The sequence below is a fragment of the Spermophilus citellus genome, assembly GCF_964194105.1.
Source record: "Spermophilus citellus genome assembly, chromosome: 8".
Taxonomy (NCBI): Eukaryota; Metazoa; Chordata; class Mammalia; order Rodentia; family Sciuridae; genus Spermophilus; species Spermophilus citellus.
Genome location: NC_138189.1, coordinates 37,203,432 through 37,228,979, shown reverse-complemented (window position 1 = coordinate 37,228,979; position 25,548 = coordinate 37,203,432). Strand labels below are relative to the sequence as shown.

The 25,548-nt window shown below is 34.9% G+C and overlaps 1 protein-coding gene across 2 annotated transcripts in view; it reads left to right on the top strand.

Annotated features, from left to right (window-relative positions):
• Positions 1-1,687: 1,687 nt before the first annotated feature.
• The window catches only part of GABRA2 (gamma-aminobutyric acid type A receptor subunit alpha2), a gene marked incomplete at both ends in the record, with an annotated part of 130,106 nt that continues 106,245 nt past the window's right edge, over positions 1,688-25,548 (top strand). For both annotated transcript variants that reach the window (XM_081304533.1, XM_081304532.1), the window contains 2 exons: positions 1,688-1,758; positions 4,163-4,278. In XM_081304533.1, the coding sequence (XP_081160659.1) occupies positions 1,688-1,758; positions 4,163-4,278 (187 nt within the window). The remainder of the gene's footprint in view (positions 1,759-4,162; positions 4,279-25,548) is intronic.

Sequence of the window (25,548 nt, the reverse complement as noted above, 5' to 3'; positions counted from 1 at the left end):
GAGACACACAGCATTTCCGACTCCGCACCAACACCCACCAGCAGCCCCCCAAGAGTCTCAGGGCCTCCAGGGAGCAGCACCAGGCGGCGCGTGGGCTCCGTTCCTCCTGCGCGACGTGGGCACCAGGAGCGGCGCTCAGGGCGCGCCCCGGCGCCCAACGCCGCCCTGGCGGTGCCGCTGGAGGTGCGAGGAGGGCGGCGGTCGGTTACCCGGGATTGGGGTGGGGGTGTGTGTGTCGGGGTGGGGGGTCCCTGCGTTCTCTGGAACCTCGTTAGCCCTCCTCCCCAGCCTAGCTCCTCCTCCTCCATGAGCGGGGCTCGTGCCCGCCACCGCCAGCGCGCAACGCGCCTCCGCCCGCGACCCCCCCTCCCCAGCTCTTGCCATCGCTTCCCCCTCCTCCTCTTCCTCCTCCTCCGCCCATCACCGCCACTACGGACGCCTTCGCCTCCTTGTACTCCTCGCGCCGCCTCAGCCGCTCCTCGCGCTCCCTTTGGCTTCCACCAGCCCATCGCTCCCCGGCTCCTTCAGCTGCTGCTGCAGTCAGTCTCTCTCTCTCTCTCTCTCTCTCTCTCTCTCTCTCTCTCTCTCTCTCTCTCTCTCTCTCTCTCTCTCCTCTCAAGTTTCCTATCTTCTCAAGATCGGGGCAAAGGAAGGAAAACATCGAATTCGCCTTGCTCTTTCAGGTAGGGTCGCACACGTTGGTCCCGCTAGGTACCTTTTACCATTTGCCTTTGCCTCACTGCATGTCTCATCTCCCCCTACTCCACTCTTGGATGCTCCCTGGAAACCGAGGAGGCTCAGATGCCCCTCTTCTCTCCAACCTTTTAAAAAATAATTTTAATACTGATCATCAGAAACATATTTTCAACTACAATAAGACCCAGGAGCCTGCTCAAGAGCACGTTAGCCTAGCTCTTTTATAGTCTCCAACTTTGCACACTGTGATAGCTGCTGCCTGCCTGCCTGCCTGGTGTTTGATCAGGGAGCCTCACGCTTCTTCTCTTATTGTGGTCCTCTGCTCCAGAGCAGCTGTCAAACGCTTCGTTTCGCAGCATTTGATCTGCAACCAGCTGCCTCCAAGATGTGGTCTTGGGCAACCATGGATGGGCAGGGAGAGAAATTTTGATTTGATTTGATTTGATATCATTTTATTGTATGTTGGAGGAAGTGAAGACATGAGGACGGCAATTCATTGTAAAGAAGAGAATAATAATTGAGAAAGTGAGCTGGTTGCCCCTTGCTTTTCCCGCTGTGTTTGTGGAGGGTGGTCTTGATTAAAGGGGTTGTGGCATGACGTACCCATCTCTCCTTTTTTCCCCACTCTCCCTTCTAACCTATTCCCTTCTCCAGATCATTTGTCAGTTTAGAGTCCTGGCGTTATTATTTCATGTGTGCATAAAACAATGATAAAACAGTATTTGCTGAGGATGGGGTTGGGGAAGTTCCTGGCAGAGCAAAGACTGATTTGATTACTTGGTCATCTTGCTATCCCCCTCCCCCCCAAGAAAAAGAAAGAAGAAAAAAGAAAATTCTCCTCTCCCTGCACTCAGTTCACAGAATAATTTTCATAGCATTAACTCCAATTCCCAAATGAAATGACACTGTTTGGGGTTACTTGGGTGGTGGGACTGAAGGCAATTTTAAGTGTATTTTGTTTTTATTTTCCATTGCTTGGCAAAGAGAGGTGATGAAGGCGAAATTGGATATCTCCAACATGCAATCCCTGCTGCTTGTTTTCTTGGTGTGGGATCCAGCCAGGTGAGATATTTCCTGTGTTTAACTTTTAATTTGGGGTAAAGGTGTGTTTTTGAATGCCATCAGTACAGCTGTGACTTATGAAAATTAGGGTGTTTTGAACAATTATTTCTCATGAAAAAGGACTGTACCAGAGAGTGAACTATAAAGTGGCAGAAAGTATGAAAAGTTTGCTGATTCTTGTTTTTAGCAATCAAATGTAAAACTGAAAAGAAACATTTTAATACAAATAACTCACTGAAAAATATCTTTTTAATGGCATATTCATACAAGGAATTGAAATGATTAAATTATAGACACTTAAAATAAAACAAAATTCAGTAAAAAGAAAAAAAAAAAGCCAAGTTTTCCTTCAAGCCAGACAGCAAAGTACCCGTTAAATTATTTGAGTTGTAACTTAATGTTTTCTTTCCTGTTTTGAAGATGGTCTTGGTTTTGTTAGTCAACATGGAAAACCTAAATGATGTGTAAGTCTTAAACCTCTAGGTGGAGGTAGTATACAACTCCACAATCACAAACAATAAAACAAAAAGCTTGATTTATTAATCTACTTTGCAAATTATTAATTTAGAGATCTTTTATTACTCAAATGGTTACTGTCAAAAAGAGTACCTATTTCAAATGTATAACTAATTTTAGTTTGCCTATGCTCAACAAACATGAAATTGATTTTTATTGCTTTCAAAAACTTCATCTTAGTTTTAGTCTTTTCTGATTTTTTTATAATCATAGGATATGACTTACCAAATACGAGAAGAATTAAAATACAAGTTTCCTGAGAATGATCCTGTAACCATGCTTTAAAAAATCCCAGTATCATTTAATTCCCTTTAAGTTTCATATCCATCCCCCCCAAATGGTCAAAGTGTGGAAATATTTTCCCGATTTGAAGAAAATATATACTGATAAAGACAATGTAATTTGAAAATATCTACTAGTTTGACATCTGAATATTGACTTTAGAAAGAAAATATGAAATGTGACTAAAACACTTTTGAATGAAAATCTCTATGTGAAACTTCATGACTATTTTGGGGATTAGTTTTAAAATAAGCATAGAAACTTTTGAGGCTAGAATGTATGAATTGACTTACTTATATAATTTGTAAAATGTTATTTTCATGTTAGTTTTAAAATATTTACTCTTAAAGCAATAATTACTAGAATTTAGTTATGATTATTTGATGTGTTAAGAGTATTCTTACCTACTAGCTCTGTATTCGTTTAAATATAAATGGATTCTCTGAATGGTATTTTACACAATACACCTTGATCAGAAGGTAATTTACCTATTGTCTTTGATTTTTAAGGCATGAACACTCTATCCTCAATTAATAGTGATTGCAAAGCCTCAGTAGTTAACTAAAATTCTCTCTACTAGTTTTCTGTTCTATATTTGACCAGAAATGTTCATGCTAGTATTTTATTCTATTATATAAATGATTCTTTTTTGGGGCCAGTAATTTAAATCTCTGAATCATTCTAAGTAAAAAAAAAAAAGGCAATGAAAAGGGACATTCTGTTTTATACATTCAGTTCCTTCTTCACCAAATTGTTGGATGTCACAAAATCAGGTCTTTGGCTTTATGATGGACAAATAATGGAGAAAATCACTGTTTCTAAACCCTTTCTTGTGATATTTTAAGATCATTTGTTCTTCCTATAAATTTATCACCATAAAAGGTAACTGGGCATTTTAATCTTTATGTGGTCCCTTAGTCCTCTTCTGAGAACAGTCAGGAGGGACTAGCCCTCCAGGGCTTTGCAGCTGTGTGTGTTGCTGATGCCTCCAGAGCCCACCTCCACCTTCTGGCTACAGTGAAGCCTGGCACACAGCCAGAGGAGTTTCCCTGATGTCTATATTGCAGTTGGCCATTGGGTGGAGGTATACCCAAAGTAAGGAAGCAATCTTGGTTTAAAAGAGCAAAAGATATAAAAAGAAAAATATATTTTTGAGAAAGATGGAAAAATTTTGTATCTCGAATCAGGCAATTTGTTTTCAAATTAATATTCAAAATAGTGAAGAGTTATAGCAGGAGCTTCATTGATTATTATTATTGTGACTGTGAAATAATATTACTAATAGTATCTGCAAATGATAATCTATAATCACATTGTAATTCTAGGGAAATAGTAAGAATAACATTTAAAATGCTAAGTGGAAGAAATATCAAATAGTTTTATCATCAAACTTCTGACAAGCTACAATGTAGTATCCATTTTTAACAGCATGTTCACCTTCCCTATAGACATACTGGTATTTACAAAGGTGAAAAAAAAAAAAGGAGAAAAATGAGTGGCACTTATAGTTTAGGGAGCCTTAAAATCAAATCAAGAAATAAGAGCATGGTGGCACTTGCAAAACACACATATGTGTATATATCAGCTTGTAAAATTATCTGTTTAGGTTGGTGCTGGCTAACATCCAAGAAGATGAGGCTAAAAATAACATTACCATCTTTACAAGAATTCTAGACAGACTTCTGGATGGTTACGATAATCGGCTTAGACCAGGACTGGGAGGTAAAAATATTTTCCTTTTTAAAACTCTCACAAATAATGCCTTTAAAAGGTAAGGATAATATTTCCTATTTTAATATATTTTATATTTGACTGCATTTCTGTGTATTAAAATCATAGGTAATAGAAAGTATTTATATGAATTAAACATTATATGTGATTTTTTTCTACCTACATTATGTATTTAGCATATTTTTTATAGAATGCCAAAAACCATATGAAGCCTAGACTTTCTACATGAATACTTTTCAAATTAATTTATTTCTAATATCTTAATGTTTGAATCTTAGAGTATGTTAGAGTCTGCCATTATCGAGCTGATATTCCAGTGTAATATTTTTGGTTACTTTCAGCATATTTTATAGTTGCCTGTCTCATACCAGGGTAGTTATGCAAAAATAAGAAACATAAAGAAATAAAATAATCTGGATTCTATCTCAGTAAATATACTTTTTAGGACCCTAAAATGAGTTTTTACATGCAAATATAGCATGGGTTTGCCTTCAAACTTTCAGACATATGATATACACACACGTGTATACACATATATATACATGCATATATGATATATGTGATGTATGTAATCATACCTACATGTGATAAATACACTTATGTATCCATAATTACTAAGACATTAATTAAAAATCAAGACAAATTGATCGAAGAGTTGATACTAATCAAAGATTTACTCAGCTATCCTGGTTATTGTCAGGTTTGGCAACTTTCTGATATTAAGTTACTTTAAGAGATTTCTGTTGTCTGGGGACCTATAATCAAAGTTACTTGGGAGCCTAAAGCAGGAGATTTGTAAATTTCAGGCCTGCCTCCGCAACTTAGTGAAATCCTATCTCAATCTAAAAATATAATAATAATAATTTATAAAGGGATGAGGATGTAGCTCAGCAATAAATCACTCTGGATTTAATTTCCAGTACCCCAACAAAATTTATTGACTAAATACCTGAATATTTATGTGAATAATCTTTTGCAAAATTTATGTGCATATTTTACGTATGCTACATTGGTGGGTATTTGACATATACCTTTGGAAATTGTATGTTTTGGATTGCTCAGGGGTAAGAAAAAGTCAGAGGAGACCCAACTCCTTGTTAAATATTGTGGTATTCAGTCGCTATTAGTTTTTTTTACTTGAATCTCCGAATGATATCTCATTTTAAGAGAAGTCTTAGGGAGGAATAATGTTCTCAAATATGACACATTATTTCCTTAAGGGAGAATTCAGTAAGTTCATATATATTTAATAAAAATTAAAATAATGTTACCTTAGTAATTAATATATCTAAGTTCATATATATTTAAGAAAAATTAAAATAATGTTACCTTAGTTATTAATATATCTAATACGCATGACAATAAGGGCTTGCCATCTATGTTAGGATATGTGGCAATAGGCTATTGCCAAACTCATATAATAGAAGTGATTCTAGCACAAGCCTGTCGTGATTCACGATGTGGTTTCAGATATATATTGCACTAATGCAGATTTTTTTCTAAGGCATAGAATTTATTATTTTTAAATAAATCATATGCTGTCAAAAAATATCAAGGTATTCAAGGTAGACTTTGGACTTTGTCTCTTCATATTTTTAGGGGAAATATTTTCCCTGTTATTATGTGGCTGGGTAGCAAAAATTACCTGGATTTGAATATTTCCAATGATCTCTTTCTTTGTTTTTTATTATCTCTTAAATTTCTATATTTCCACTGTTTGACTCAATTATAGATTCTAATTACTTTGTTATTTTGACCAATGCAATAAACTAAGTGGTTTTTCTTGCCTTATCAATCTTCTGATATTGAACATACGCTAAAATATCAGAGTCTTTTTAGTCTTCTTTTAGTCTTATGCCGCTTTCCATATGAGACTCTCTTCCCTTGATCAAATTCTTTGATGGCTTCGCATTGCCTTTGGTAGATGGTCGTTTGGGATAGTGGAAGCAACATAGGCACTGGAGGCCAACAGATATATATAGACTGGAGCTCTCCTCCTTCCACACACACAACACTGTGCCTTGGCCAGATAGGGTCTGTTTCCTTTTATTTAAAATGCCTTTTGTTTTATCCACCTTTTTATCTTGTAAGGTTGTCGGGAGGATTACACAAACACTAAGTGTATACAAAGCATAGGTCCCTACTAACATTTCAACAACTTCCAACTCTTACCCTCATAATTTAAATTTCTAATTTATCAAGGCTTTCCAGAATCTACTTCTCTGGCTTCCTTTACCACTTTATCTCACCTCCCATCCAACTTGCTCTTTCATCTCTTCTATTCATTTTCTCTTGATAATTCATTCCCATCTGTTCTTTGACCTTTGGTGGAGTGATATTCCTACTCCTCTCGGCTTTTATCTAATACCTACCTTTTCCTGGAAAAATCATCTTAACACCAGTCCTCTTTGATAAAGATCTTTCTTTACTGAATTGTAGCATCCAGATTCAATTTTCTCTCTGTTGAATTTCTTTAGCAGTTTTTGGCTCTATATCTCATTGGGGACTTATTCTATGTTATCTTGTATTATTTATTACATCTTTATATGTCTCTTGACACCATAATAAGATTGTAAGCTCATTGAGGCAATATATTGTATCATAAATTCTCTGTGATTTCAGCAACTAAATATTGATTTGCATATTGTAACTATAAAATAAATGTTGATTGCTTGATTAACTGTTCTATAATCAGTTAATCATCTGGAAAATGGGACTACTCATATTTTGCTGACCTTCTAGTTAAAAATGTTGTGGTGATATGTTGAATAACATATGACAATATAGCTTAGTGAGAGAAACTAACTTTATCCTCTGGAGACTTAGGTAAAACCCCAGCAGTAGTATCAACTTTAAGTTGTGTAACTTGAACTCTCTGATGCACTTTTGTTATTTGAATTACCATTCTTTGGATAATATTAAACATGATGACATATGTAAAGAATTTAGTATAATAACTGGCATCTAATAGTCAATAAGTGACAACTAATAGGCTTTGAAATTATTTTCATACGTATTGTTGCAAACTTAAATTAACATGAGCACTTTTTTTTGCATCCAACATTCTTAAGCTTAATGTTCAGGGAAATTACCTTTATCATTTTATTTCAGAAATTTACAACAAGGGAAAATGGATTTAAGTTCTGTACATTTTTAATATATTGAAATGAATATCTCTGTTGATGGATAATCTAGATGACTAATCTCATGTGTTATTTTAATTTACCAGTACTTAGAAAAGAGGGAGTAGTTTTTAATTATAAGTTGGAAAAATTGTTCTTTTCACCTGACTCCATTACTTACTTACTAGATCTTACCCTAGAGAAGTTACTTAGACATTCTGAGACTTGATATTTTCTTTGGGAAGATAGGAATAATAATATTTTATTCTGAGAGGAGGAGAGTATATTGGGATTCAGATATATGGCAAAGGTTATATAATATATTAGGTTATAAAAGTTTGAGGTATTTAATGATTCATAATAATTCCTTTTAAAAATTTAAGTCAGATCACACCACTTGTCTGCTCAAAATCCTGTAATGCAGCTATATTCATTTGAAGATGATTTCTTTGGTAGCCTCCAAGGCCCAGCATAATCTTTCTGCCATTTTTTTTTAACCTTATCTCATACAACTTTAGGCTTGCTAACACTGCTTCAGTCATACTGGCTTTTCCTTCCTGCTCTTAAACAAACCAGGATGCTCTCTGGAGCTTTTCTCTGGCCATTTCTACTTCTGTGGGACGTCCACTGTTATCTCCCCTTTTCAAGGATTCCCACCATGACCAACCTAACACACACAAAAGTCTGCCCACTGCCTTATCCCTTTTACTCTGATGCATTTTTTTCTTTTCCCTTAACCATTTACCTTTTAATATATAATATTTGTTATTTAACATCACTATGTCATTTACTTATTTTTCTCTATGAAGTCAAGGATTTTTTTCCTGTTTTATTGCTTGCTTTATTGATAAATCTATCCTAAGCATCCAGAAAAGCACTTCGTATTTATCAGGAAATTAAATATCTCTTAAGTGAATTATAATTTAATTGATAATTAATATTTTAGGATACCATCATGAAAAGAATCAGCTAGAGAACTTATATTATCTTTAAAATCAGTGTAACAATTAAGATTTAATAACCACATTGGCCTTTGCTACTAACATCAGCATAATTTAGGTTGACTTTTTGGTGAACTGGAACAATTATTCTACCAGTCACTCAAACTCCTCACTTGAATTAGTTTTGAGTTTGCCGTAAGCTAAATGTGTTATTTGGGGCAATTCATTTGTCCCATCTGTGGCTTCTTTTATGCATCTGTGAAATGGGACAATGGGTTGTACTTAGGCTATTCATATCTTAACAGAGATATTGCATGGATCAAGTAATTCAAAATTCTTGAAAAAGTATAATGATACATAAAATTGATCAGTAGTAATATTATTAGGAATAGCATAGGGGAGAAAGTTCCTAAGAACTTCTAAGAGGTAGTATTATATTAGAGGTAGAATTTTTTAGAAACACACCAAGAAAAATTGGTAGGACTTATGTATTCAGATTTACTTCTATATGAAATTGGAAACCTGAGATGGGATTGCCTCAGAATCTTATCTGCCAAAACCTTACATTCAGATTAGCTAGAAGTAATAACTGAATCAAGTTTTCCTTTGGTCTTCGTGTTACACATTAGAGCTAACCACTTGGGGGATTTTAACAGAATAAAAGGAGCAACATTTATTTTTTTGGATCAATTTTAAGGGGTCAATGGAAAAATAAATGTGTAGACAGGCCTCATATATTTGTGACAGCTAAAATCCACAGTGTCCAACAGTGATAACTATTAGAAATGACAAGGCTTGGTATTTAAATAATAGATTCAGTCTGGAAAATCTAGATTGAGTACCATGCTTAACTACATTGAAAAGCTGTTTTCAGGAGGTTACCTAGAAATAATTTTTCCTGCAGTTGTTCTTATTTTTTACTCAGAAATATTGAAGAATCTTTATGCCTTAATTCGTAAAAACAAAGGGTCAGATCATAGTCTGAGAGTCAGTTTATAACTATGTTCTTGGATATTTATCCTCAAGTTGTAAAGAAATGTATGATAACATGTTTCTATGAATTTAAATAATCTTAAATTTATAAAAATAAAATACACATTCACTTTACCAAAATTAATACAAAAAATCTGATCTTTCCCAGAACTTAAAAATGAATCTGAACTCAAGAATATTCATTATATTCCTTTATAAAATAATGTCCACTTTAGATTTTGAGTTCTGTGATCATAATATATTAGCTGAATATCATTTAATATATTATTCAGCCTCTCTGTTTGGTTTGTTTGTAAAGTGGAAGTAAACCTGTGTTTTATGTATAAGTCCTTTTCCAGTGTCTGGCAATCAGAACAGGAACTCAATACAAGTAGATATTACAGATATTGCTGTTTCTTTGGTTATTTTTACTACAAATGCAACAAAAACAGAACCCAGTGTCACCTTTAATTTATAAGAACTGTGACTTCTAAAATTGATAAATTTGGAGCCTGTGATGCAGTCTTAAAGAAAGGAGATGCTTATGTGTTTACTATTCATTCAGTCTCATTTTGTAGGCACAATTTTGTAAGAATCTCTGAAAATAAAACCAGTCCCCCAAAAAAGACATATTCATTGTCATTCATAATTATTCTCAAAATGTTTGACAACTAGTAGTCAACAATTCATGAAAATTAGTTTGCCTATGAAAACAAAGTTATATTCAAACAATAAAAGCTCACTATAGGATATTGATGATGATTTTAGGGACATGAAATTGAAACATGCCCACCAATTCACCTAGGTTGTGCCAGGTACTTGATTGGCAGAATCTCTGGCTCTTGCAACCATGGAGGGTAGTATTATAATTACCTTTAGGGTGAAGCGGGGGTAGAGGTATCAAGCAGGAGAGAACACGCTGGAAATGGTTTGAATTCTTAGTATGTAGAATTGAGGAGGTGAGGGGAAAATAGAAGAAAGGTGGTTGCAATATGTCTAGAAAGGGAGTGACTGAGCTAAGCTGAAGTATTAAGCAGCTCTAGTCTCAGATGGAGGCAGGGTAAGCTCCAGATGTTGAGGTCACGGCATCTTTGAAAAGCTGTGATGTTTGGCATTTTGCTCATCCAGGCAGCTGCAGTGAGGGCTGATCCTCCTGCAGAGGCATCAGGCAGCTGAGACTCTAGTCTCCTTTCCCATCTGACTCAGACTCCTGGGGTCTCCAAGAAAGGCTGCAGCAGGATAACCTTCAGGGTAGGCATAAGAAGATTTCAGAGCTGGACCCAATAGTGCATGCCTGTAATCCCAGAGGCTGGTGAGGCTGAGGCAGGATGAGCTCAACTTCAAAGCTAGTCTCAGCAACTTAACGAGAGGCTCTAAGCAACTTAGTGAGACCCTGTCTCTAAATAAAATACAAAAAAGGGCTGAAAATGTGAGTCAGTGATTAAACACCCCTGGGTCAATCCCTGGTACCATCATCATCATCATCATCAACATAATAGTCAAACCTTTCCCATGCTCTGCACTAGATTTATCCACTTGAGTCTGCCTAAAAGATCAGAAGGAGCATGTCACTTGAGATTTCAATGAGTAAGAAAATGGAAACAATTGGAGAGATTTCACACAGGTGTGTAAATAGCTTTCAATTAAAGAGTACATGACTGATATCAAGTCATTTGTCATCTCTTATTTATTTAACTGTTATTTTGTGGGAGGAAGGACACACAGAAAGGCAAAGCCACTGGCTGCCTGAAGTGGCATGTCACTGTACATTGTAGACATGGCTTTTCATAGTCATTTCTTTCAATTTTGTCCAGGGCTCTCCTACTTCTATGTGGCATGGAAATAATACACTGATGGGCTTCCTCTTAGTGCATGCCAGGTTAAAGCAGAAATGTAATAGTGTATAGTTTTGGGGATTTTTTTTAACTTAAATGCATAACTAACAAGCCTTTAGCATTTTTCACACCCTCACTAACAATGCCCAATGCTTTACCCACTCTCTGCTGCAGAAGGGTACCTAGACTTCTTTCAAAATGGCTATAGTGAAGTGGCTTTGCAGAACTTGTCCCATTTGTTGTTTTAAATAGATATATAGTCTGTGATGATTTTATAGGAAAGGCAGATGGAATTATGACAGCACTGGCATAGGTTGGATTAAATAGTGGCACTCTCTCCCCATATGGTCACTCTCAGGCAAAATTGGCAGTGATGTCATTGAAGCACATGAACCATAAAATACCCCCATGTCTTAATGAGCCAATGCCAATGCTAGGACTTTCTCTCTCTCTGTCTCTCTCTCTCCTCTCTCTCTCTCTCTCTATATATATATATATACATATATATGTATATATATATATACACATACACATATATACACACACATACATACATATGTATGTATGTATGTATATGTATTATATGTAATATATACATTATTAACAGCAGTCTGTCCTTTCAAATGCTAGAAAGATGTTGCCCTCTGTTGTAATTTTTAGGGATTCATATTTTGTCTCTTTATTCATATTTTGGCACTAGCATGCTTCACTAACTCAATTTTTTTTCCTTCTAGCACTTTAACTCACGTGCAGTGAAAGTTTTCTCCCCCTGATCCTTTAATACACAGTGATAGAGTGAACCATAGGCATGAACAATCCATTAGTTTTAGCGTTATTTTTTGATTGCTACAGCTCATATTGTAGAAATCTCCATTGGTAGAGAAGGATGGCCAAAGGAACAGCTTGGTCAGTCAGCAAGTCATTACTGTTCAATGTGTTAACATCAAAAGAGTCAAATGAAATTATTCTAGCATTGCATTCCTTAACCCATGTGGATTGAAGGCATGTGATGTGCCAGGCACTCTGCAGGATATAAAGATGTATGAGGTACAATGTTTGTCTCCCAGACAAATAGAGAAGAAGTCCTTTGGAAAGCAGATAAAACATGTGCATTATCAAACAGGTTCCATTGTCACACATATTCCATGAAAAGAACATGCTATTGAAATCTAGAGATGTAAGAAATCTCTTTTGCTTGTACCAGAGTTAGTCAAGTTCTGTAGCTATAAGTATAGTTCAGGCATTCAAATGTTTCTTACTAAGGGCTGAAGTTGCTGGGTACTATTTTAGATGCTGTGAATACTATGATGAAAAAGATCCAGTCTTTGCATAAATTCAAATCACACTATATTTTGGCTGTTTTTGCCTTTTACGTGTCCTAGACATTGATTTATTCTTTCCCTTCTTAATTAGGAATACTGTATAATCGCTGTATGTTTTCTTCATTGAACCAAAAGCTTCCTTTCAGAAAGAGAAGAGTGATTTCTGGTACATTTGCTGGCAGGCTGTGAATTATGATATCAGCATAAGAGTGTGATACCCAGAGCTCACGACTGTCTGTGTCCACAGCTGGTGTTGAGTGTGTTCATGTTAAGATGGCATTCTCAGAGGTGCTAAGGCAAGCGTTAACTCCAGTTGAAACTTCTAGATGCTTCTGTTATTTTCTTAGGGAAAAATATATTCTGTCTTATCTTACTGTGGTTTAAGCTACAGGTAAATAAAAATAAACCACATATTCATTGCAAAATTTAGTGCATTTACAAGGAATACTATAGTGAGCACTAAATTTAGTTTCTTCAATAATGATTTGACATAGTACAAAATTCTGAAAACTTGTTTCTAACTTGTCTTTCCCTCATTCTTTGAGGTATAGGTCTAATCATTACAAATAAGATATGATAAAAAATTGATATTTACATATCAAAAGATTTCATATAGAAGCCCATTAAATTGAAGATATCTGCATAACAAAAGATACAGATCCACTCCAATTCTCCATTGGATTTTTCATTTAAAGAAACTACAGTTAGGTAGTAATTTTCATATCTTTGAATGTTTTCTTTTTATATTCGGATAACTAGCATATAGAAAAACGATTTAATTTCCATATTAATTTAGATATGAGTTAAATTTATTTTAGTTTTACATTCCTTCTTATTTATTTCAGCATTTAAAACATGGTTTCACACAAAATTTTTTAAAATGGTACTCTTTTATAGGAGCATTCTTTTTAGAAATATCTTTATTAACATTTAGGATGTCAGTAACTTTTTAATGGAATAAGTGCAAAATGTTCCAGGAACAGGTATGATGGCCTTCTTTCTATATAGAAACATTTCGGAATTTGTAGAGGATATGTTTAGTTAGGATATTACTAATTTGATTTAAAGCATAACAAGAAAGGTAAAGTTTTCCTGCTTTTGATATTTAGTATGCATATAATATCCATAAAACAATATGTCAAAAATAAGAAAATTGCTCTTTTCAACTTTTTGTGAAGATAGTTATAAAGTCTAGAAACTATTGTGACTATTTTAGGGATGTGGTATAAAGAGTAGTCTGATTGAGTTTCCTCTATAATAAGAGTAGTAGAGTTAGATCATAAAGTTAAGGAAGGTTGAAAAATGGATTAAAATTACCAGTGTTTCCTAATCTCATTTAAGATTCCATTATCTAGGTTGTATTTTATAGTGATACTTAGAGTAGTTCAGTAAGTATCAGGGAGGTACTTGGCTTCCATTAATGTGGTAAAAGAATCAAGTGCTTTTAGAATATTGTGTGTTAAATCGTTGCCAGGATAGAAAAGAACCTTAGACTTGAATTGGAATAGTTTGTAGGAGGAAGAAGATGCTACTTCGAAAGTTTTAGAAAGAGATGAAAGTTTCCTGTTTAATCTTAATTACTCATTAGAAGATTTTAGAGACTGAAGCTGATGATGCCAAGATCCTACTCAAATTTTGTGGGGTGGGAGAATCCAAATTGTTTAACTATATAAACATTTTAGAAGTTGTTACAACAGAATTAACAAGCCATAGTCAGAGAGTTGTGATAAATGAAACAAGTTCATTGTTGTTGCTATGATTATATAAGAGAAACTCTTCAAATTCTCAAGAAATGAAACAGTGGACTAAATGTCAGCCAGGTTTAGAAGGAAGATTAAAATTTTCATGTCAAGAGAGGAAGTCTTAATTAAAAGAAAATGGAACTGGAAAACTGGTATTTAGGCTGAGTAGAGGGAAATATGAGAGGATAGATTTAATTAGTTATCTAGGGCATATAAAGGTAATCGTCAGAGCAACAAATGTGAAGCTGATGGTTGTGCTTGAAAGAATAGCAAAAGCGGGCTGGGGATGTGGCTCAAGTGGTATCGCGCTCGCCTGGTGTGCGTGCGGCCCGGGTTCGATCCTCAGCACCACATACCAACAAAGATGTTGTGTCCGCCAAGAACTAAAAAAAAAAAAAAAATAATAAAATAAATAAATATTAAAATCTCTCTCTCTCTCTCTCTCTCTCTCTCTCTCTCTCCTCTCTCACTCTCTCTTTAAAAAAAAAGAAAGAATAGCAAAAGCATTGTCTAATAGATAATAAAGTAAGAGAAACTTCAGAAAATTGAGAGACTAAGTAGGGTGGGCTTACATGATGAAGATATTATGAAAAATGGGGGTAAACAATGTGGAATCACTTTTAATGAAGTGGTCATTGGAGCTTTACTAAGAGAACCATAAAGCACCTTCATAACAAAATCTTAAAACTGAGTGTCCTTTTATTATTTTGAGTCGCTTTTGGCTTAGTAACAATTTTACAGAATTGGGAAGTCAATGATAACTAACCAGAAATGTGTATAAAGAACCATATTATTAGTAATGCATATATTAAAATATGTCACCATTTAAATAGATTAAATCAAAAATTGTTGACATTTTTTACTGGAAAACGTGTCCAGTAAACAGGGAACCTTTCATCTATTTATGCATCAGAATAAACAGTATCTGGATTCTTAAGAGGAGATAATGAGGCCGACATAGCAATAAGGAGAATATTGCTGTTGCAGAAGAATTCCTTTTAACTGTCATTCTTTCCAGCTTTCCAGATAATCTGAAGGGCTCTTGGAGGTATTTTTGGCTGCCACTGAACTGAAGGGCTGACTCATAGTTTTAGCAGGGAGGGTCGCTTAGGATTTACGCTACTCTCTGAAATACAGGCATGATGAATCCCAGGGGATCCAGCTGCTGACTCAGGATGGAGACAGTTACCTCTAGGTGCTTATTAAACTGATGCTGCTTGTCTTTGTCCTTCTCCTTTAGCTGCTACCACGCCCAATTTTGTCTGTCATTTTTGGTGACTGCTTCTACTGCAGGCATCACCCTTTCAGACATCTGATTGCCACCAGTTGCAGGGAGCAGCTGCAATTTCAGCCTTTGTTGTCACGGCCTTGGAACAGCCTAGATGTTAAACAGAAATCTATCAACAGATAAGGAAAGGTGGGCAGGTGCGTGTTTAAGTGAGTGGATGTGAAAGTTGGTGGGGCGGAAAGCAGATGTCTCTTCATCAAAACCGTTCCCTTCAGGGAACGATTTTGTGGTCTGTCTTCTCTGTCATTTTCCCCACCTGCTTAGACCTGATGATGTGACACTTACATACTTCTGTCTGAAGACATATGAAGAGGACTAGCTCTTAGGCGTTGTTTTTTTTTTTTTTTATACTGCAAGTATAATGCCAATTGGAAACAAAAGAAACTTTGCCCTCCAACATTGGAATCAAATAACTAAATACAGCCAAAAGAAGAATATAAAGGTGGCCTTTATCAATCAGGAATGTTTTTTGCTAAAAGTAACAGAAAAAAAATCCAACTACAGTGACTTTGTTGAGGTTCAGGTTTTTTTCCCATAAACAGGAAGTCTAGTGGGAGGTAGCTTCCAGCACTGAGTTCTTAAATGATGGCATGAGGGACACAGATTCTTAATTTTCCACCCTCCTCTTTAATGTTTACTCTGTCCTTATGCCTGTCGCCTCTTGATCCCAAGATTACTACTTTAGCTACAGCTGTCCCCTCCATGGTGAGGTGGGAAGAAAAAGAAGGGATGTCACCAGGAGGTCTACATGTTTCTTTTATTTATAAAGAATATGATGCAGAGAAGATGGGAGGACCTTGAAGTGCTTTATGTATATATATATATATATATATATATATATATATATATATGTATTTCTGATAATGAATAATTCACAATTTTTATTTCTAGAGGCTGGTGGTGCTACACCTTATTTTTGGCTGAGTATAATCATAGACATATTTATTCATTATGATAGGCTTTTATAAAATTGATGTTAACTATTAGAATAACAATTAATTTCAGTGGATTGACTATGTAATATTAAAGATAAGTTCTCTATCTAGTCATGAGAACCCATGGTTATATCACATTCTATATCTATCTGTATATTAAAAATAAAATTAATCTGTGATAATGTTGTGGTAGTATTTGCTGTGACAAAAACATGTTGGATATTGTAGTTAACCAGTTATTGGGGAAAAACCTGACATTAAGATTGTGAACTAAATGTGCCCACATAGTTTGATCATGAGTTAATTTACAACATTATGTAAATGTCAATATAATATTCTGGTAAATAAGATTTTACCACATGTGAAATCTTGGGGGCAGAATAATAGTAGAACTTTCTCTTACGTTCCTTTTAGGATGTTTAAATTTTCCTTTTGGGGAGATAAAAATGTTGTTTTCAAAATGATACCATGTAAGGTTTATATTAGAATGTCTGATAAAAATTAACTTATTGAAACATAGAGTATCCTAAGTTGCCAAAGAACTAATGGTATTTTTATTTTAAAGATTTGCTAAGAGGAAAATGGGTGTTTCATTTGATCAGAGGAAATTGTGATGAAAACACAATAAATAAGAATTTTAGAAAACCCACTTGTTTATACATGAAAAACTCTTTAAAAATTATAGCTTTGTTACCATTGACAAACTAATTATTATTTCTGTGCCTCAGTTTCTAAAACATGAAGATGAGAGAACTGTAGCCAGTGACCTGCAGTGATTATTTCATTACAAATTTCTTCCATCTTTCTGTGGCTTGCTTCAAGGCAAATAGAGTAGAAAATAAGGTTCTTGGAACAGAAGTCCAAAACCAGTGTTTTTCTTCATTGCAGAGAAAGAAAGTATGTGGCTGAATCTAAGCATGCAGAATAAGGCTTCTGAGTCCTGAAATGTGCCCAGCCTTGAAGCATACAAAGGCTGCCTTGTTTATCTGACACCTAACAATTAGGACTTGTACAAAACTGAACTCTTCCATTGCATGAAAATTCCAGTTAACAGCTTCTCTTAAAGCAGAGTCAGGTTTAATGATAAATTGATTTGTACAATTGAGGTATTAACAAATGTCCCAAATGACATTCCTCACTATTTCTGAACCTTACTCTGCACTGTGTGTGTGATGTGGATAGCAACCAGCCCCCTACTCCCTCCCTTTACTCCCCTGATCTGTTTGGCATCCTAAATCTGCTACCTCTTGAAACTCACTCTTTTTTCCTCTTCTCCCCCACTCCTCCCTTTAGTTTTCATTCTGCAGTTTCTCCTTATCTGCTCTCTTAAGTGTAGATGGGCCTCAAAGTTCTATACTTTTAACTTGTGTTGATTTCCACTTTAATGATTTTTCCAGAACGATTCCATAAAATCCTAGAACCTCAAGTAGTAACCCTCGTGTAGCTAATTCAAATTTTTCAAACCCTAATCCGTATGTGTTTTTTTGATATAAATTTGCTGGTTATCGCCCAGATGAGCTCCCTTTTCCGACCACCCACTCCTTTCAGGATCAAGTCCAGAATACTTGGAATGGCCCGGATGGCTGCTGGCCTTGTTTGCGTTCCCAGCCTCATCTCTCATTACTCATCTGTTTTGCTTGTGGTGGTCCAGATGCACTGACCTCGTTTCAGTTTTTATTTTTTAATGCATCTGGCTTCCCTAGCCTGTGGGCCTTTGTACAAGCTGTTGCTTCTGCTGGGAACATATTTTCTTTTCTTCATGTTCTGACTTAGATGTCGCTATGTTCTAGAAGCCTAACATGACTGCCACCCCCACTCACATACACACAAGGGCACACGCGCTCTATGAAACGAATCAGCCAGTACTATATTGAGCATAATCTTAAAGCTCTGTTTCATGAATATAAGATTTCTAAAGGTATTTCCTGGTACTGTATCCTCAGTATCATACATATTTCTTGAAGATAGATAGTAATTGTAGTATTTATTGAATAGACAAACAGGGAGCTATCCTTTTTCATATGTGAATTTCTGAACTGCAACTTCTAGGTCTTAAACTCATAATGGTGCCAACTGAAACTGCTTTTCATCCTGTGGTTCTCTTGCATGGTTCATGCTATTGGTATTTGTCAAGCTGGAAAAGCTAAAAAATTAATAATAATAATAATAGTAATAATAATAATTTTTCAAATCCTCTTTACTCCTACTCAGTCTCCTGACTCTGATCCTGCTATCCTTTAATCCACAGGTATCAATCTGCTTTATTGGCTTCCTTTGTTTTAAAATAAATAATTAACTTAAAATGTTTAAAAATCAGGACATGTCCAACAAAAATGTGGATTTGTTTCTTCTTCTAAAAATAACAGATCTGGTGATTGCAGGTGAAATTCCCAATGATAGTAATTCATTGAAAGTGGGTAATAGCTCCCCTTGTTACAGTAGTCTACATTGGGCCAGAGATCTCATTAGTCAATGTTCCTCAGTCAAATTAATTATTTAACCAGCATATATTGTGCTGATCAAAAGGAACACATGAGTGTATAAACCTAACCTTATCCTTCTTTTCATGTTGCAAGATTTCTAATTTTTAATTAGATTTGATTATGTAAATTCTTTTTGTTCAAGATTCTTCAATCCTTTTCCTTTTTCTTTCTCCCCCAATTTAGAGTATAATCTCTAGTCTGTTTACTGTAACTTTCAAGAATGTGAACAAGGGGACTCAAATTCAAGTGCTCCCATAAACAGGACAAATAAAAAAATGAGTTGAGTTTTTGGAGACTGAAGAACTGGGGCATATATTTCTTGTGTGAAGGGAGTTAAATCTTGTCTGATTAATGACATCTAAGTGTTGGAAGCTAGAATTTCCAGATATTCCGATTATTTTTCAAATATTTGTTGGAACTCTTGACTTTTATGGGAAGTTCTTTAATTTTCAAAGGACAACCAATTCTAATTCAGATGAAAACTAAACTTTGTGCTTCCCCAAAAAAAACATACTGTGAATATTATTTTATAGCCTTTAGTACTAAACAAAGATTTTTGTTTTTGTTTTTTCATGCAGGGTATGAAGGAATCAATTGCAGAACTTGTTAAATGAAATTGAACAAAGATTCTTTGGTCCCAGGACCTACATTTCCTCAAATGTTCTTGATTTGAATCATCTGTATTTAAGTTTCTGGTTTAAAGTGGTGATTTCTCCCTTCTTTCAGCCATAGTACTTTACTTGTATCCTTTTAAATTAAAAGGAAAAAAAATTGTGTGTAGTAATATTGGTCTCTTGCCAGTGTGGTTGCTTAGCATTTTCAATAACCTCCAGAAAGAGCTTTCTTTTTGTATCTTCTTCTTAGGAGCTGATTCTCAGTTTGATAAGGTCAAGGACCTACTTTTTTCCTTTCCTTTTCTTGTTTCAGTAAGCAAATTATTCAGAGTAAACTGGCTTATGCTGTAGAAACAAGTATCCAGTTCCATTTCTCTCTCATGTACCTTGCTCATGACCCAACATTGCTCATGGAGGTTGGTTGGATGTGTAGGGATTAATGCTCCTTCATGTCATCTTCACTGAAAATTTCAAGTAGATGAATTTCCTCCATCTAAATAATTGTTGATCATGCTGACTAGGGCAGACTTGTGGCCAGATACATACTGTTAATCAAGACTTCTGCCAGATGTGATACAAACTCACTTCTGATCAAACTCCATTGTTGAATGAAAGTAGCACAGATGTGTTTAACTTCAGTGGGACCAGAGAAGTGCAACCCTGTCATTAACCCAGATGCAGAAATGGAAATACTTGGCAAGTAGTTAAAAGACTGTCCCATTTAGCAAAAAGGACCCATTTATCAGGTGTAGGTCCTCTTCAATAGTGGCTAATCATAGAACTACTTGATGACACAGGTTTCATCTTATTTTAAGATATATAATTTTACAGCTATGTTTTTTTTTTGTGCATAGTGTTTATGGAATTAATTGTTATGATTTCTTTGGACACAGTTGATTTTATATACCTTTGAAGTCTTCTCCCCAGCTCTCTGGAATAAAAGCTTTCCCATTTGGGCTGTGAAGACATAGTCCCAATTGCAAGTATTTGAAGTGTTAACCTAAAAATCTCAATCTCTGTGACAGTAATTGCCAGGGAGAGTGAAACTTAATGAGAAAGGAGCAGAAACCGTGTCTTTCTAGTTTGGGGCTGTGTCCTCAATGCCTGACACATAATACTTAGAATTCACTGTTGGTCAATTGATATGTATGTGAATATAAATGCATAAACACATCTGTACTGTGGATAGCAACTTATTTGGGTTACCAGATTCATTTCTGGCATTTAACATTTTTATTTCTGAATTTTAATGGTTTAGACTTCTGACATTGCTAACGATGAGTCATCCTTTTCAGAAACGATGATTGATAGATGGGTTCAACTGCTCTGCTGAATGTTAAATTCAGTAGCACATAAAATTAGACTCACTAGAATGAGCTTGAATTTAATAGAGTGAGATGGACTTATTCATAAGTCTCACTGTTACTGAATATCAGACCATATGAACAATGATCATGAACAAAGGTTCCATATTTTCTGTTCTCTGTAGGATGTACAGCACTGCATTCTAACATCAAATGAGAGATCTAGAAGAGCCATTGATTGAATATGATAGAAAGAAAAGCAGAACTACAAACATGTTTTTCAACATCCTGAGTAGCATCAGCCTAAATATGTTTCTATATTGAGATTGTGCAAAACAATTATTAGTTTCATGTGGACCATTTAAATATTTCAATTGTATCACAGAAGGCATCTAATTAAATATTATAAAATAATTCAAATGACACCAAATTAATAATTATATATAGTATATTTTTGAGTTCTAGGTCCAATTTAGGCACTTTACTTATGATTTAAGAGTTATTGTAAGTCACTGGAGGTAGATGAATTTGATGATTCCTCACTTTACAAATAAGAAAACAAAAGCCAGAGACAAATTACTTGTTCTTTTCACTCAGTTATTTTGTGTTAGATATAGAATATTCAACCTAATGCATCTTTTTCAATAAACTTTATCCAGAGTCTCATCAATAGGGAATTCATAACCACCAAATCCAACAGAGATAGTGAATAGCAACAATTATAGCTATTTCTGCCTTGGGAGACAGACTGGAAGTTACTCTTCATTATATTTGTGTAATCATTTGACTCTGGCTATGTACCTCTGGGAGGAAAAAGATGTGTATAGCCCTCCTATTTAACCTGCTTTGAGGTTTTCATCATTGCTTTTCTTGGTCAGCCTTGACTTTGATGTATGTCTAAGATATGGATTTACATGAAGGGACAGAAAGGGTTTGTAGAAAGTCTCCTAAGGCATTGTTAGTTAAAGCAGAATCTCTGTCTCTTATTCTGCTGATAGATCTTTCCTCAATGGAAGTGAATCAGAGCTTTTGGTATTATTTTGTTCAAGAAAGCTAATGAATAGGACACAAGAAGACCATGTGTTATAGGGAGATAATTCTAACATTACTTGATACATAATAAATTGGTACTTAGATTATTTGTGGAGTTAATAAAGGCAATGATGTAATCACACATATAAATATCAACTGTAATCAACTTATTATAAGTAATATTAAAAATATGGCACATGAAGGAAGAATAAGTATATAAAAGTCAAAAAAATGAAGGCGTATTAAATGCAAGAGGCCTTTTCCTAGATGCATGGATTTGACTGCTTCATTGTTCTTACTCAACCCTTGTTAATCTTATAAGGCACTAGTATACTTTGGAAAGAGATGAGGCTTTAGAGACTACTAAACCAGGGTTTATATTTTGGCTCAAACATGCTTTTTAAAAATATAGTTTTAATAAACATTAGTCTCCTTCTTTAAGCATTAGTTTCTTTTTTAGTTAAAAAGAACAGTAGGTATAAAATAGGTAACATTCATAGCAAGGTTACAAAGTTTAAGTGAAATCACGTGTGTAATGTTCCCATCGAAGCGTCTGGCGTGTGGTAGGTCTTTATTAGTGACCAACTTCCCACATGCCCCTTGATTCTTGCTAATATACCATAATATAAAGATGTTTTCACAACTTAGTAAATAATAGGTTAAATGGGAGATCCTTTAAAAACTGGATATGAGGTAGTAATTTTCATTAGGGAATTCTTGGAGTTTGGTGATCTTTATGTAAGCACTGATTCTAGGGTTACCTGTGATTAAACTTTTCTTTTGTGGGATCCTTGCCAGTAGAAATCAGTTACAGAATTCTCTATAGAATCTGTGAATTGCTTGGTATTTCTTGTCACATGTTGAGGAATGCTGACTTTCAAAGATTACCTCTGTGAAGTGCAGAACCAAATGGGAAAATAGGTGTTTCTGAGAAAACCTGAGCAAGCAAGTAAATGAAAATGTAGCTTCTTCAGGCTTTTCTTTAGAAATGCAAATTCCATTAATACATTGATCTCCTATGTATAAATATAGCTAGACATTAACAATATAATAACATGAAAATTTTTGATAGGTTTCTAATCACAATTACTTATGATTTTCCAAAATTTGAAATTTTAAAAGATAATTAAAAGCATTATACAATAGACAATTATTAAGAATGGTAAGAAAACTACTGAAGTAGACAAAACTTTAAGATGCCCCTGCCTCAAAGGTTCTTGTCACATGTTTTACATGTCCTTGGGATTGTCTATATCAGTCTCACCATAAGCTTTTGTTTTAGGGCACAGTTGTCTTGAAGAAAGGGAGGTCTGTTCTTATCACATGAGTTCTTTTAAATATGGGTCAAAAGATAAGAAACAAAGAAGTCAGAAATATTTGAACATAAGTGAGATTCTCCAGTGCTGGGTGAGGCCACCTGGCAAAGAATGCAGATAGCCTCTGGGAGATGAAATTTGACAGCCAGTAAGGAAGATGGTAATCTTCTGTCTACAGCTGAAAAGAAGTAGGTTTGGCTAAGAGGATGGAGCCTGGAAGTTGATTCTTCCCCAGGGTTTCAGAAAGGAACATACCCAATCAATAACTTGAGTTCAGCCTAGTGAGACCCTGAGCAGAGAACCCATGGAGACCCTGAGGTATTTCTCACCTAGAAAATTATTTGCTAATAAGTAAGTATTGCTTTACACCACTACATTTGGAATTATTTGTTACATGGTAATAGATAGCTAACACAACTTTCATTGGTAATTTTTAAAATTACCATTTTTTCAGTGTTTGACCTATGCTAGGCATAGTATAACTTAGAGACATCATCTATGTTTAAAAATACTATGAAAACATTGATAAAAATACTATAAGATAGGTGGTATGAGTCCTTTAACAGATGAGAAAGTTGAATCTCATACAAGTTAAATGATGGTCTCAGAATCATGAAGTAATAAGTGTATAAATCAGGAAATAGTTTAGATTTCTCTAATTCCAAGTCTGGGGTCTTGTATGCCCCTTAATTATGTAGAAACAGATATTTTATGAAGGTAATAACATGTCATGTACAGAATGAGAAGACATTGATGTCACACTCAACCGATAAACTGTCTCATTTCTGAACCTTCAACAAAAGATTGAGAAATTTCACTTTATTTTTTATATGGCAAGATTACTACTGTGATAGAGTTTGAAACCACATTTTTTGACTGCATTTTTCTTTAAAATTGTTATGGAAGAATGGAATCATATCCAGCATTTTTTTATGTCAGTTGAAATTCAAACTTGTCATTAATCTGAGTAAAATTACATAGTCCAAAATGTCTAATTTGTAAAGTGCATTATTGATACATTCATCTTTAATTTCTTTTTATTAAGCTCGTATATGTCAAATATATGCCTTTTAAGGCCATTTTAAGGTTTTTAATGGTTTTGTATCTTAGTATATATTTCATAATAGTCTCAGAATATTAACTTTATAGCTAAATGGCAAAACTATTAAATATTAGGAATTCTATATAGTAAAGTCCTTTTTTCTTTAAGCATTTAATTGAAAAATTATTCTTTAAATAAGTTGTAATTAATTAAATAAGTTCAATAAGTTGTAATTAATTAAATATTCTCAAATATGCCATTATCTTGTCTTGGTTTTAGTTATTATTAATGTTTCTGTCTCTGTTTTCTCTGATGGCTTCCCACTTTTCTTTCAATTCATCTTTTGCTCCAATTCTCATTCCTAGTGATCTCATTCTTTCTTAGGGATTCAGCTTTCCCTTCTCTGCACATGCTTTTCCAGAATCATTTTCCAGCTTGGTGACTTCACATATGCTCTGCATATGTAAATATCTCCTGGCTTTCTCAATAGTGTTTACCCGTTAGCTACCTCCACTAATTCTTAACCCTCCCCTGACAATTTTCTCCTTTCTGTCCTCATGAAATACTTCATTAATTCTTTCCTTACTTTCCTTATTCCTTCTGATCATGTATTTTTTTTTTAATTTTATTTTTGCGGTGCAGGGGATGGAACACAGGGACTCATGCATACTAGGCAAGCATTCTACCATTAAGGTATGGCTTCAGCCTAATTATTTTATCCATGGCTTCTTTGGTTATTTTGTAAAATATATGATTTGGGATGTTTTATAGGTAGTAGAAATATAACAGACTGGAGGAAGTGAAAGAAGGAGAGAAGTCAAGGATGGCTCATAGGTTGTTCTGTTAGTTATCTATTATTAAATAAATACCTGAGGTAAATCAACTTAAAGCTAGAAAAGATTTATTTTTCATTCACAATTTTGGAGGTTTTTGTCTATGATCAGTTGACCGCACTGATTTTGGGCTAGGGACAAGGTAGCACATTATGTCAGGGGCTTGTTGCAGAGGAAGCCCATTCACCTCATGGTAAGAAAGCAAAAAAGAGAGAGAATGAGAATTGAGCATGCATCCTAATATTCTCTTCAAGGACATGACTCTCCCCTCATTCCCAGCTGAAGTCCAGTGACTGAGGTACCAACTCTTATGGGTTTACCACCTCCCAATAATGCTAAACAATAGCAGTTGTTTACTTAGGCAAGGGGGTAGGAACTTTTATTTTTTGTAAATAGGAAAGGTATGAATTACAATTACTGTTGTACATGCCTTAGCCTCTTGTGTAGATTGTGAATTTATTAACCATGGTAGTTAAGTTT